General features: G+C 44.2%; 1 protein-coding gene across 2 annotated transcripts in view; it reads right to left on the bottom strand.

Moving 5' to 3' along the window:
- Nucleotides 1–14,939, bottom strand: part of Eps8 (EGFR pathway substrate 8, signaling adaptor) — a 182,314-nt gene that overhangs the window by 33,934 nt on the left and 133,441 nt on the right. For both annotated transcript variants that reach the window (XM_075982460.1, XM_075982461.1), the window contains 5 exons: nucleotides 10,573–10,646; nucleotides 8,796–8,922; nucleotides 5,789–5,877; nucleotides 5,351–5,425; nucleotides 1,220–1,368 (listed from right to left, as the gene is read on the bottom strand). In XM_075982460.1, coding sequence (XP_075838575.1) covers nucleotides 1,220–1,368; nucleotides 5,351–5,425; nucleotides 5,789–5,877; nucleotides 8,796–8,922; nucleotides 10,573–10,646 — 514 coding nt within the window. The remainder of the gene's footprint in view (nucleotides 1–1,219; nucleotides 1,369–5,350; nucleotides 5,426–5,788; nucleotides 5,878–8,795; nucleotides 8,923–10,572; nucleotides 10,647–14,939) is intronic.

Genomic DNA, 14,939 nt, shown 5'->3' with positions numbered 1-14,939 from the left:
CGGTCTTCAGAATCTGCTCCTCAGCACATCTGAGAAGGCATCCTAACCAACCCGCTCACCTCTGGATGCCTCCTGTTTTTACACCAATCCTCTTTCAACCTTTCTCCACGAATGTCAATTCCCCCAAGTCCCTCCTCCCTCACCTCTGAACTCTCACTGCCTCTTGTCTCCTTTTGTGCTTCTCTGACAATCGCTCTCCAGTTAGAGAAACCCTGCACATCCTACTGAAAGGCCCATTAGCAAGGGGATTAGGAAGCCTGACTCTGGAGATCTGCCACTTATGATGTTATATGACTTTAAGGAAATGAGTCAACCTTTCTCGGCCTTATTTCTTCATCTGTGAAACAGAAATAACAACCATATTTCTATAAAGCGCATGGGAGAACACAGAGCATACACCTGTGTGCTTGTAGATGTGTGTATGTGTGTGTGGTGTGTGTATGTGTATGTATTTCCAGTTGGATTGCTAGCTGCTAGCTTGAAATGCCAGCTCTTCCTGATGCCCCTTTCCCTCCATCCTTTATCATCACTCCACCAGGCTGATGGGTCCCAGTCTGCTTACATCACATTCCTCCCCTTTTGCATACAGTATACTTCCTTCAGATGGCAACTCTATTTTAATTTTTAAAAATGTTTAAAATTGCATTCATTTAGCCAACTCGTGTGTGTGTGTGTATGCATGTGTGTATGTGCGCATGCTGGAGGGGGTGTACACATGCTATAGTACGCTTCTGGAGGTCATAGCACAACAATGTTGAGTCAGTTCTTTCCTTCTACCCCATGGGTCTCAGGAATGGGACTCAGGGTGTCAGGCTTGGCAACAAGTTCCTTTACCTGATGAGCCATCTCTCTGGCCCAACTTGACAATGAGCTTTTCTCTTCTTTCGTGTGTGTGTGTGTGTGTGTGTGTGTGTGTGTGTGTGTGTGGTGTTTCTAAGATAGGGTTTCTCTGTTTAACAGTCCTGGCTTTCCAGGCCTTTGCTTTAGAAACTAGGCTGGTCTTGAACTCACAGGGTTCTGCCTGCCTCTGCCTCCTGAGTGCTAGGATTAAAAGCGTGCGCCACCACCGCCTGGCAACACGCTTTTCAATGACATTGACTTCTTCATCCCACAGCAGGTAGTTCTCTACACAGAACCTTACCCAAATGTCTCCTGGTTAGTGCAAGCGAGAGCGCTCACGGCATCACAGCTCCTGAACACGGAGCTTTCCTGTGCTTACCTGACCTTCAGCCAAGTCTCGCCCAGTGACATCCACAGCTGCCGTTCATCTGCTGTGACTGTATAGTTTAAAAAATCAACTGTATCTTTAGTGAACAGTGGGCTGAGTACCGTACTGGCCAGTTCAGGACCGCCCGTCGCCTGGACCACCTAGATGGAGAACAAATCTTTTTAGCAAAAAAAAGAAAAAATGATTATTTGTATAATCTGAAATTTATGCACAAAAATCAACTCCAAAACTAAGCACTGTTTCTATAAGTTAAAATTAAAAGATAGAGAGAAGAAAACAGCTTCTCAAACTGACTTATCCAGAATGAGGGTGCAAACGTATAAACGTAGTTTAAGGATATTCACAGTACCTGTATATGGCTATATACATCTATTACTTTGCCTGCAAAATACTAGTGGCAGTGCAGACGGCCCTCATTGGCTGATCTAACCAGCTATCACTTCCTTAACTTTCTGTTATTTTAAAGATAGCAGCTGCAATGGGCAAATCTGTTGTGTCGACACTGAAATCTGTGGATCCAGAATGAATACTCAGGAGAGGGAGAGAAAGAAGCCTCCATTCAGTAGTTCATGCTATCTATGCCTGTGGAGCTAAAGAAAACGGAAAAGGACCTGGAAGGAGGGAGGGAGGGAGGGAGGGAGGGAGGGAGGAAAGGAAGAAGGAAAGGAGGAGGGAAGGAGGAGAGTGGAAAGCTACAAGGGCAAGTGATGGAGGAAGGTCATTGGTTAAATAAAAAGAAACTGTCTGCCCCCCCCCCCCACTCCCCAGAATTCAATCTAGTAAGTTTCCCTGATTTGATATGGACAGTTTAATGGTCAGCAGGAAACAGGTGCACACTTTGATAAGCAAAACAATGACAAGTCTGTGTGAAGACAGCTCCATGTTTGCCTCCCAGGGGTGATGTCCTGGCTGAGGGAGGGTCCTTATCTTGTAGCAGACAGGCTGGATAGAGACTTTTTAGAATCTGCCTTTCTCAGAGATGTGCTACAGGAAGAAAGGTTTTTGTTTGTTTGTTTGTTTTCTCTTTCTTTCTTTCTTTCTTTCTTTCTTTCTTTCTTTCTTTCTTTCTTTCTTTCTTTCTTTCTATTCTTTTGATAGCTCTAGACTGAGACAATGTTTCTCAGGTCAGGGGCTCTGGGTAGGCCATGCTGTTTTGTGGCTCTATAAACACAGGATTTTCTAGTAACCCTGAAGACAGGTCCTCCAGAATCCCACTGAGGCACCTTAATGCCAGCATGACTGTGACACAGGGCTCCCCTGGCACTTCCTGGTGTAAATTTGTGCACAGTAGTGACACACTATATTGTAACACAAAGTTTATGCTTCTTCAAGTAACTGACTTTTTTAATTGCAACAGACACAACATTGGGGGAATCAGTGGAAACATTAAAATGGGTGAAAGCCTTGTGCCAACTCTACTATGAACACAACCCACCTTGACTAGCCAGCACTACAGTTGCTGCTTTGTTTTGCGTCTTGGGATTCTTAGACAGGGTCTCACTTTACAGTTCACACTGACCTGACACTTTCTACCTAGCCCACTGTCTTCACACTCACAGCAATCCCCTTGCCTCAGGCTCCCAAGGGCTGGGCACACAGGTGTGAGCCAACATGGCAGGTTCAATTCCTTTTGGTTTGTTGTTTTAGGTTTTCAAAACAAGGCCTTACCATGGAACTCAGGGTAGCCTGGAACTCACTATTCTACCCCAGCCTTGAAAAAGCTGTGGCTGAAAGCACAGGCACGGTCACGCCAGCTCGTGCTGGGACCGAAGGCACCGAAGGCACACACACTATCACGACGCCAGCTCGTGCTGGGACTGAAGGCACCGAAGGCACACACACTATCACGACACCAGCTAGTGATAGGACTGAAGGCACCGAAGGCACACACACTATCACGACACCAGCTCGTGCTGGGACTGAAGGCGTGGGCATCACCACGCCCAACTCTGGCACTGTGACTTTAAACTTCCAACCCTTTAAGCATTTGCAGAAAGCATGCAGAGACTAAAGGAGCGAAGGAGCAGAAACGCCACGCTCTCTGGGTTAGCAGCGGGGAAAGGAGAGAGACTGAAAAAGAGCTGATGGTACAGGCCATGACCTCATATCAAGAACTTCAGCAGACGTGCACACACACACGGGCATTGTGGCTATGTCTGTGTGGCATGATGAACGTGGAGAGCAGAGACTTGCAAGCAGAACTCAACGTTGCCTAGCTTACAGGAAGCTCTAAATGAACATCCTTCCCCAGCTCCCTGACCGAGGAAAATGTCTACAGCCCTGCATGGAGCAGCAGGATCGTGATGGCGAGAACATCGATAAGTTGTCTTTTTGGAGAAAGGCAAATATAGAATGAGTAGATGTTTTTAGATAAGCAGGCTAAACACAAGGGTGAACTGTGAGCTGGGGACATCACGAGCTGGTTACTAGATCCCTATTTCAGCTCTGTGAAAATAAAAGGTCCCAACACAGTTGCTTTATAAGCGTGTGCCGATACTAAGACAGCATCAAAGGTGTTAAAGAAAATAATTTTGTTAAGTGAGCTTGTGTCGATTTCTTCTCATTTGGATGAGACGGATCTCGTTGTTTTATTGTTTCTGTTGCTTTTACTTTTTGAGGTAGGGTCTTACTGTTTAGCCAAGGCTGACTCTCAACTCACTGTATAGCCTAGGCTGCCCTTGAACTCCTGATTTCATGCCTCTGGAGTTTGGAATTGCCAACTTCCAGAACCAAACTCAACTTGTTTTAATATTTTTAGGAGGGGGGCAGTTTGAGACAGGGTTTCTCTATGTAGCTTTGGAGCTTGTCTTGGAACTCACTCAGTAGACTAGGTTGGCTTTGAACTTACAGAGATCCACCTGCCTCTGCCTCTCTAAGTGCTGGGATTAAAGGCTTTCTAATTTTTTTTAAAGAGTTGTTCAATAATATTAATTCAACAATAACTAGGTTGCCAGAAATTCAATACAGGACAATCTATGGACGCATCCAGCAAAGATTAAGGCTGTCTGGACAACAGCCATTGGCCCTTCCCCCATCTGTTAGCAGTCACTCCTACGCCCATGCTGACAATGACACTTAGTCTCGTCTGCTTGCAATGCAAAAGTAGACTCAGGGCTTTCCTAGTCTGTCCTGGGAAGGCAGTATGACTTTCATGCCTTTGCTTCTTGGTTTTTCTCTTTTTCTAAAATCTTTTACAAGACGTAGGAGAAATACTAAATTTTCTCTGTTTTTGATTAACATTAAAGAATCCAATGAAACAAATTTTCATATGTTCTAAATCAATATGGGGAAGTGTGTATTTTGTATGGCTATATCTTTACTCTTTAGGGGAAAAAAATCACACATATGATAGAGCGATCACATGACGAGAACGACTTTCATGCTGCTTTGTCATTCTACTGAAAGAAAAAAAAAGCCAGGCTGGAGAAGTGGCTGAGTTAACAGCATGTATGGTGCCTCTGGAGACCTAAGTGAGGGGCTCACGGCTGCTTACAACTCCAGCTCTGGGAATCTGACACCCTCTTCTTTCTTCTTAGGATACCACATACACCACACACACAGATCTCACAGACACCACACACCACACTACATACCAAACCTCACACACACACCACACCACATACCAAACCACACATACACCAAATACCACACACACCTATACCCCCACACCACATACAACACACCACACACACAACAGCCACCCACACAACACCCACACCCCCACACATACACACCACACACATGTAAAAACAAATCCTTCAACGTCATTTATTCCTTGGTTAGAATGAGCCCGTACAGCCACTATACATGTTTCTTCCTTGCCTTGTAAAACCTAGTACTTTTATGTATGAATTCCTGAGCATGAGTCCATCCAATCTTCCCAGGTGTTCTGGAGAACAAGGTGTTTATAACAATTCTAAGTTGCAATAAACTGCTATTATTATGTCCACATGTGTGTGCTACATCCCTAGCCATAAGTGAGGTACATGTCCTTTTACACTCTCAAACTTTGTGGTCTAGAGTTTACACGGTAAGAAAAACAGGACCCGTGTGAGGTAACTCAGACCCTTGGTTGGAAGTCATGCTAAGAAGAGTCGTTTTGCTTAATTGATAAATGCTCACCATGTTTAGCGGAGTAAACAGGAAGTGAACCAGATCTGAAGCACTGGGGTTCTGGATATGGGACTTCAGCTTGGCCTGCGACATCAGAAAACAAATGCATTACCACAATGCAATACCCCCAGGATGGACACTCACACAGAAGTCCAAGGCAGCCCCGGTGGATCCCTTCCTAACACTTCTGCTTAGAGGGCTCCAGCAGCGTGGAGAGAACCAGAGGAACACTCAGCTAAGAAGCACGAGCATCGCTCCTCAGCTCAGCGTGCCTCTGCGACCCGCATGCCTTGCAATCAGGTGTTATAATTAAAGGGCAATCAAAGCACACACCCACACTCCACAGGGACAACTGTGTCTCTTTATGTAATTTTCAAGAGCATTCTGGCTAGTCTTTGATCTTTTCCATCTGTTTCTTCTAATTATATATAAATAAAGTCCACCTACCAGAAGGTTGAATCCATGTTTAAACTTCTGGAAACAGTCAACAAATTCATCAGGAGGTGGGGGTTTTGCCCTCACCGTTAAAACACCCTCTGAGGAAATAAAAAAAAAAAACAGCAGAGGGCAGATGAGTACAGATGCACAATAAAGTTTATTAAATAAAAAATAAAATCTACATTTGTATCCACAGCTGGAAGAGTGGGCCAGACGTGAACCTTTATTCTACAACATCTCTTATTTCAATAAATTAAGTGCTTAAGTTTGAATGGATTCCTCTACCCTCAGGCACTCCCAATGACTCAATTCCATAAATATGACTTTAAGCCTTCCTATGTTCCAAGAACTCATGTCACCATTATAAGGCCTATAAAATTGAGTAAGAGACAAGCCCTGCTTGCAGAGGAAATGAATCAGAAGAAGAGTAACAGGGGTAGCGACCGAGTGAGAGAGCAGGCGACCATACTGGCTGGGAAACAGGGAACAGGAATACTGCAAAATTCCTTCCAGGAACTTTTTGGTTTTTCGAGACAGGGTTTCTCTCTGGCTTTGGAGCCTGTCCTGGAACTAGCTCTTGTAGATCAGGCTGGCCTCGAACTCACAGAGATTCACCTGCCTCTGCCTCCCGAGTGCTGGGATTAAAGGCATGTGCCACCACCACCGCTGGGCCCTTTCAGTAACTTTTAAGATGGGATTTGAAAAGGTCTGCCCACCTCCCTCCACTCCCACCCCTGCCCCCAGGGTAGTCTGTGGAAATAACATGATACGGTTAAAACAGTACATGGATTAAAAAAGAAATTGCATATATACAAAACAAGAGATGTGAATTCAGAGAAACGTGAAAATGGAGAAGCAGTTTAGATAGAATGTCCAGGTAAGAAGTGACATTTGAATCAACACTCCACAGAGCTACGTGTGCTTCGGAATGGAAGAGAGATGACTACAACCGGGAATTCTAAGAAGGGGACCCTATTGACTGTGGCGCACTGTAACCCTACTGCTTGAGAAGCGGAGCCAGAAGGACCAGAATTCAAGGTCATCCTTAATTTTACTGCAACTTTGAGGCTAGCTCCAGAAAACCCTGTCCCGGACAGAGACTGATTCTCCTGACAGGACAGAACACTAGAGGGCTAAAAACTGCTTTCAAGTTGGGTCAAAACGGATGACAGTTTCAACTGGATGCCAATGAAGAGAATAAAAAAATGGATATAGAGGAAATTGGGGAAATTGTTGCACAATATTCCTGTACATTGTGTAAAATGTATTGCTGTGATTGGTGTAATAAAAAGCTGAATGGCTTATAGCTAGGCAGGGGGTATAGGCGGGACAGCTGGACAGAGAGCACTCTGGGAAGAAAAAAGGCAGAGTTGCCAACTAGACGAGGAGGAAGCAGGATGGGGAGCACGGAGAGATGAGGTAATGCATCACGTGTCAGATGTAGATTTAAAAATATGGATTAATTTAAGTTATAGGGACTAGTTAGAAACAAGACTAAGCTAAGATTGAGTATTCATTATTAATAATGTCTCCATGTCATTGTTTGTGAGCTGGCAGTCCGAAAGATCGTGTGCAGAAAATCAAAGCAGCGATCTGCTAGAGATAGGAGATGTGGAGTCTGTGGTTGTGAACTTGGGTGTCCTGGGGGACAGCACAAGAAAGCAGAAGAGGTTTGAGGCGCCATGCAGCACCCTTCATTTGAGACTGCGTGGAGAAGAATGTCCACGTGCCCACATCCAGGACGACACTGAAGGCTGCACCTTCCTAGTGTACAGATATTACCTACAGAATAATAGGTATATACCTATATAATAATAATAATACCTGAAGTCAGCGGTCAAGCGAGACCTGCTCCAGCTCTCTTTACATGTCCAATTTGTGCCACTGCCCGAGGAGGTCGCTACCCTTAGAGTTAGACTTTGATACATTCCAAGCCAGTTTGTTTTCATTTGGTATTATTATTATTATTTAAGACAAGGTCTTACTCTATATCCAGGTTGTTCTAGAACTAAGCATAATCCTCCTGCATCAGTTTCCTGAGTGCTAGGAGTCCAGGCCAAGTATTTTAAGACATTTCAAACACTGGCTCTTCAACAGCTTCTATGCAGTTGTGAATATAAATGAACTGCTGGGGGCTTTGTGATAACAGCTTCGAATCCGTGGATATTTTAAAATACTCTGATGAGAAAAATCAATTTTAACGTGAAAAAAGTTCCATGTTTAAAATGAAAGACCTCTAAATAAAGGAACAGTGTTTGGAGCAGAAACCAACTTAAAGACTGGTGAAAACTACATATGGGTGGTTACCATGTGAATGCAGACGCTACAGACGGGTGGATAGCATGTGATCTGAGTCTACAGATGGGTGGTCACCATGTGATCTGAGTCTACAGATGGGTGGCTAGCATGTGATCTCAGAGTCACTGTGACTGAGAGGCGCGGCCAGCTTGAAACCAGCATGAGTTCTTCCCTGTCCACTTGAACCTCTGGTGGTGCCCAAAGCTCAGGGCCTTGATCTAAGATCAGGACAATGTAGCTCTTTACTAGAACCCAGGCTCCTCCAGTCCTGCAGTTCTGATAGCCGCAGAGTAAGGAAGCCCCGCTCACCACAGGTGTGGTAGCCGGAGAGTAAGGAAGACCCGCTCATCCATGGGTCTGACAGCCTTAGATTGAGGAAACCCTGCTCACCTGTGGGTTTGATAGCCCTAGAGTAAAGAAGGCACACACACACTGGTCTAATAGCCCTACAGTAAGGAAGCCCTACCGGCTCATGGCTCTGGTAGCCTTAGGAGGTCCCCGCTTACTCGAGGGTCAATAGTCCTAGAGTAAGGAAGCCCCACTTACCCATGGGTCAGTCAGGTACCCCAAGACTGAGGATGGCATACTCATTCCCCTGTGTGTCTGATACTCCTAGAGCAGGGAAGGTCCACTCCCCGGTTGGTCTGACAACCCTAAACTAATGAAGCCACACTCCCCCGTGGGTCTGATACCCCCAGAGTAAAGAAGGCCCACTCACCTCCAGGTCCTTTCTTTTTACTTTTTTTGCTTTTCTTCCTTTTAGCAAGCTCAGAAAAAGCTTCAGCTGCTTTTTGGAGTTTTGTGATAAAAAACTCAATGTCATCCAAAATATGGTTTAAGATTTGCTGGAATTAGAAATAACAGAACAAGATATAAAACAAAGAAAAAACTAATTTTGTTCTAGCTGCATGATGCTAGTTAGTAAAGGAGAGAAAATAAATGGGGAAAGAAAATAACCACCCTTACCAAGTCAATCATTAATTCTAAGAATATATATATATATATATATATATGTACCTGATATACATATAGTCTCACCTCTATACCTTTCTTTAAGCATACTTTTGCTGCATTTTTCAATGCTATTAGGGAAGCATTCACACCATGCAATCAGATTATTAATTACTTTAAATTACTCTAATTTCCTCGCTGTGTTCCCCACACAAAACAGGGGGTGGGATTCAGAGAAACTGTCTGTGAGGAGATCCCAGGGTATTTTTGTTTTGCAAATAACTGCCCCATAAAGGCTCTGGTGAAGTTATTTTGAACCCATTATAGCACGCTGAGAGAACCTACAAACACAGCTCACATATACAACAAAAGGCTTTGATACGACTTTAAGATGACTGCTCTCCAGGGCAGAATTAACAAACAAATGTACTGAGACCATTCCAATTATTTTTTTATATGTCACTCAGTTTTCTCTAGGAGTCTTCATGTTAAAAGACTAGAAACTAGGGTTTAATAAACATTTAAGTAAAATACTGTGTGATATAAAAATTAAATTCTAGGGCTGGCTAGAAAGATAGACGGCTCAGCGGTAGAGCACATTCTGTACTTGCAGAAGACCAGAGATCAGTTCCCAGCATCCACATTGGGCAGCTCACAATCACCAGTAACTCCAGGTGATTTCATGTTCTCTTCTAACTTGTGCAGGCACCGGCACACACGTGCAAACACACACACCTGACCTATTCAGGTGCCTGCACACACATGCAAGTTTATACACGTAGTTAAGAATGAAAATCTTGCCGGGTGGTGGTGCCGCATGCCTTTAATCCCAGCACCCAGGAGGCAGAGGCAGGAGGATCTTTGTGAGTTTGACGCTAGTCTGGTATACAAAAGCTAGTTCCAGGAAAGGCACCAAAGCTATACAGAGAAACCCTGTCCCGAAAAATCAAAATAACAATAATAAAATAATAAAAATAAAAAAAAATCTTTCAAAAATTAAATTCTGAATGCCAGATTATAGCCACACTGCAAGTTAATTGCTTTGAAGAAATGAATCAAATTCAGCATTATTCTTTATAAAACATTAATATTTGCATGCTTACACACACAGGCTACCACCCGTCAGATGTTTGTCAACTCTAGAGATCTGAACCACAGTCTTCATGCTTGCAATGCAAGCACTTTAGCCACTCAGTCATCTCCCCAGCCTTAAATATCTTAATAAACGGAAAGAATAAATGTCAAAAGGACACCTCAACTATGAAAAAAGGAAAGCCATGCCATTCCCAAACCTTGCTAATTCAGGTTCATTTCATTTGTTAAGGGGTTAAGTCATTAGTACTCTACCGGAGACCAACTCACGTTAAATATCAGGAGGGAAGGAAAAGCAGTTAAGGGAAAATTCAAAGGACACAACTATTGCCAGGAAGAGAAAACACAATTTCTGCAAGCCAGTTTTGTTAAATCCTTCTCATCTCAGTGTCTGGGTTCCCCTCTTTACCAAACAGAAGCGCTGATGAACTAAACCCCGTGGCCGCACTCACCACATCCCTGTCAATCCGGGCTGCCACCATCTCAGGAGTCTCCTCCTGCTCGTGATACTGCCGGGGCCTCTCAACTGAAAAGAAAGGGGAATTGTAAGACTTCACATGTTTGGTGAAACACTGCCAATATAGAAAGGAACTTGTGAAAACAATGAGAAAAGAATTCCAGGTGCTGGGGTGGGGGGAGGTTCTCTGGAATAAGGAAGTCAAAGCCTTACTCGAGGCCCATTGCTACACCCTTGCTACAGTTACCAGGAGTCTGGGGAAAGCTAGGAATTGCCGGCCTACCCATATGAGACTCATTCAGCTGTTATGCCCCCTCCTTCCACCTCTTCCCCTTTCAGCTTTCAACAAAGCCAACCCTGACTCAGCACTCCAATTTCTACAGAAGAAACAAATCAGCATTTAAGCATCTCTTGTGAAATATGGTGAAATAAGTTCCAATGCAACAGGGCTGCGAGCTTCATGTGTGTGGTGCGGTGTGTGTGTGTGCTTGAGGACACGTGTGGTATGTGTGTGTAAGTGTGTCTACATGCATGAAGATGCTTGGAGGGGGGTGCCTGTGCACATGTGTGTGCAAGCATGTAAATGCCGAAGGTCAAGCTTGAGTATCAACCTCTATCTCGCTCTCACTGAACCTGGAAGTGGCCATTTCCTGGGGCAGGCTTGGCTGCCTAGCAAGCCTTAGGAATCTCGTCTTCCAAGCTGGGATTACAGACACACGCTATTACACCTGGCTTTTCCCACTTAGTACTGGGGATGCAGTTCAGTTCCTCCTGCCAGTGTGGTGAGCACTATCCCAACCAAACCATCTTCGTGGCTTGGGCTGCTAGTTCCTCTACATCCCAACCTTGTGACTACAGAAAAGGTTCTTCAGTTCTGAGAGTACAGGGATTTCTCAATTCTTGTAATTAAGTATAAAATTCATAACATTTGGTTCACTGATCTTAAATGATATACCTTCAGGAATTTCTAGAATCGAGGCTACATTTCTCAAAAGCATTTTGAATGTTAAGGCAGCTCAGATGCTCTGTTTAACCATAGCTCTTCCTGACAGACTCCTTCCTGAGGTGAGTCAGTTAGCACTATGGTAACTGTCAACACAAGTATTTCAGAGAACATTAAATTCAAAGGCATATGGCTGGGACAGGAGCAGTAGATCACAGGAGTGGAGATAAGGCTCCCGATGCATCACCATGACTCACGAGGCTTAATGCAGAGAACTGGCAAAAGATACTGAGAACCCAGAATCTCAATGCCTCCTCTATGCTAGCACTGCTCAGACAGGGAGCACGTGCAAAGAGAAAAAGGAATCTGAATTTTTATATATAATTATTCAAGCTCCTCAGTCTGTGTGCAGCAAAGCTTGCCAGTTAATTGCAATTTTACACAGGGCTGCGGCTTGCTTGGTACAGTGTATCACAGAAGGCAGGAACTGAACTTGAAACAACCATTAGGAAATCCAAAGAGGGTCAAAAGTGTATGAGTGCTTGCTTGCAATCCCACCACTCTGGAAGCTAAGGCAGGGAGATAATGAGTTTAAGGCTAGCCTGAGCTACATAGTGACACCCTGTAGTGGTATATTATTTGTTATTTAATAAACAAAAAATAAAACATAAATTAAATAAAATTAAATATATTTAATAAATAAAGCCTGCTGAAGATCAGAGGGCGAATCAGTCATACTAGTCAGCCATACAGGCCAGGAAGTGACAGCACACACCTTTAATCCCAGGACTCGGGAGACAGAGACATTCGGATCTTTGGGAGTTTAAGGCACTCTGGACTACAAAAGATTAAATCTGTCTAAAAGAAAAACAGAGCTCACACAAAGGTGATCCCAGTAGTTGGGATCACAGGCCTTTAATCCCAGCACTAGGGAGGTGGAGACAGGAGCAATATGGCCTGGGGGGAGAGAGGAATAGGAACTCGGTGGTATATGGAGTCTGAGGTTGATGGAGAGCAATGCAGGATCTCTCGCCCCTTTGTTGTCTGAGCCTTGGCAGAGGTAAGATCTCTCTAGTAGCTTGGCTGCTTTGCTTTTCTGATCCTCAGCTTGAACCCCAATACCTATCTCTGGGTTTTTATTATTCATGTTGCAACACTTCCCACCCCCACAGCATCCAGGACTACACAGGAAGATAATGTCTCCAATGAGGAAGAAAAGAGACCTCTCAGAGATGCTGTAACACCATCTGGGGACAAAGTCAGCAGAGGGTACTTATTTCCCCAACATTTTGAAGTCTCAGGCACCATTGCCACCACTCTGATGAACTCACGTGTGGAAGACAGGGTTACTCCACCTCTGAGTTCTAAGGGGCAACACTCAGAGATGAGCAAATCTTCAGAGGGAGCCGAGATCGCTTCCTTTAGGGGATTGCTAATAAGACTCTCTAGCGTTCAAACAGAACTTTGTATACCATGTCTTGAGTTCTGTTTGGACAGGCGGTAAGAATTGGAACCTCATCTTGGCAATTTTAACACATGACAATGCCAGGAACATTTTACTCAAAATCTAAGAGGAGCTCAAAAACACCTGGGTATAAATTCTTTTATTGTAATATTATATTAAGTTTTATATCCATTCCTACAATTCTGTTCAGGATGTCTTTAAGATGTCTTCTGTTTATGTCAAGACAATTTTGACACCTTTCTCTTTCACACACACACACACACACACACACACACACACACACACACACACAACAACAACAACAGAACAACTATGCAGACCCTTTCCACCAAAACAACACCGGCAAAACCCACCTTAAATCCATAACAAGCACAGGTCATTATAAACCCTAGTCTTTGAAAAACCAGCTCAAATGCAAAGAGACTTGGTAGAAAGCTAAAGCAGAAGTTGTTGATGTGCTTGGCCAATGATGCCTGTGTTCCTATGTAGTCATAGGACGACAGCATCGCTCACCTTTGGAGTCACAGAAACCTAGGAGTCATTATGCCCACTTTACAGACGCGGCTAAAGTGGGAAACGAGGATCTCCCGTGGTCATATGGATAGAGAGATGCAGGTCTTGTTTCAGGCCTCGATTTTTGACCCACACCATCCAAAGTCCACCTTCTATTAGAGCCACTGCATCACCAAGGCCAGCTGGACTGGGACTGATGGAGCATGTGATCAAACTGGACTCTCTGAACGTGGCTGACAATGAGGACTGACTGAGAAGCCAAGGACAATGGCACTGAGTTTTGATTCTATTGCATTGGACTGGCCTTGTGGGAGCCTAGTCTGTTTGGATGCTCACCTTCCTAGACCTGGATGGAGGGGGGAGGACCTTGGACTTCCCACAGGGCAGGAAACCCTGACTGCTCTTAGGACTGGAGAGGGAGGGGAAGAGGGAGTGGAGGGAGTAGGGGGAGTGGGAGGGAAATGGGAGGAGGGGGGAGGTGGAAATTTTTAATAAATAAATAAAGAGTAAATTCCAAAAAAAATAAATAAATAAAAATAAAGCGACTGCACACTTCAGTCCTAAGACACAGAGAAACCAAGCTGGAGGTTCATCCCTACCTGTCACATGAAGAGAAGGAAGCCATGCAGGCTGCTGGGGGAGAGATGTCAGCAATAGCGCTACGAACTAGAATGACCATTCAGGCACAATGTGCCATTTACGGCAACAGTGGCATGTAAATGACAGGGGCCACCAACCACTTTCTACTTAGATATGATTCCTGCTCCACAGACGGGAACTCATGCCTGCTTCTATAAATCTGGTCAAGAGCCCATAGCTGGGGAGGTCATAGCCCTGGTGTAGAACATACTACCATTGTTTTGCTAAATGGCTGTATTATCAAACTGCTTTCTAAATATCCTTGTTTATACTCACAGATTAGTGGTATACTAAGCTTTCATTAGAGAAGTTTCCCCTGCAGCACGTGGTGGCTCATGCAGAAATGCAAAGCTGGCCAAAGTACCAAGAATAAGTGGTGGTGGAAAAGCTTGGCTCTAAATGGAATCGGTTCCTCCACATCTCAGGAAACAGTATTAAAGGGGTAGGAAGCACACGTGAGATGGAGGATGGAAAGATGGATAGCGAAAAGATACCTTCTGGACATAACATAGCTGACCTACTCGTGAGCCCACAGTGGCTGTGGTTATAAATGTACGAAGACTCTATCAAATAAAAGTGAAAATGTTCACAGTCTAATGTAACTCATCTTGGCAAATGGCTTACGTGGCTGACTAGCAACTAATCAACTAAATTATACTTGGTTAGATAACCGATAAATAATTTAAGAAATACCACTGGAGAAATGGAGAGACAGTTCAGTGGGTTGAGCATTTGCCACAGGAGTGTGAGGACAGAGTTAAAAGTCCCAACACTTACATCAATTCGGGGCTGTTGTTGGGTT

The sequence above is a fragment of the Microtus pennsylvanicus genome, chromosome 8, assembly GCF_037038515.1.
Source record: "Microtus pennsylvanicus isolate mMicPen1 chromosome 8, mMicPen1.hap1, whole genome shotgun sequence".
Classification (NCBI taxonomy): domain Eukaryota; kingdom Metazoa; phylum Chordata; class Mammalia; order Rodentia; family Cricetidae; genus Microtus; species Microtus pennsylvanicus.
The sequence above is the reverse complement of the archived record's forward strand: the minus strand, read 5'-3'. Positions and strand labels throughout refer to the sequence as shown.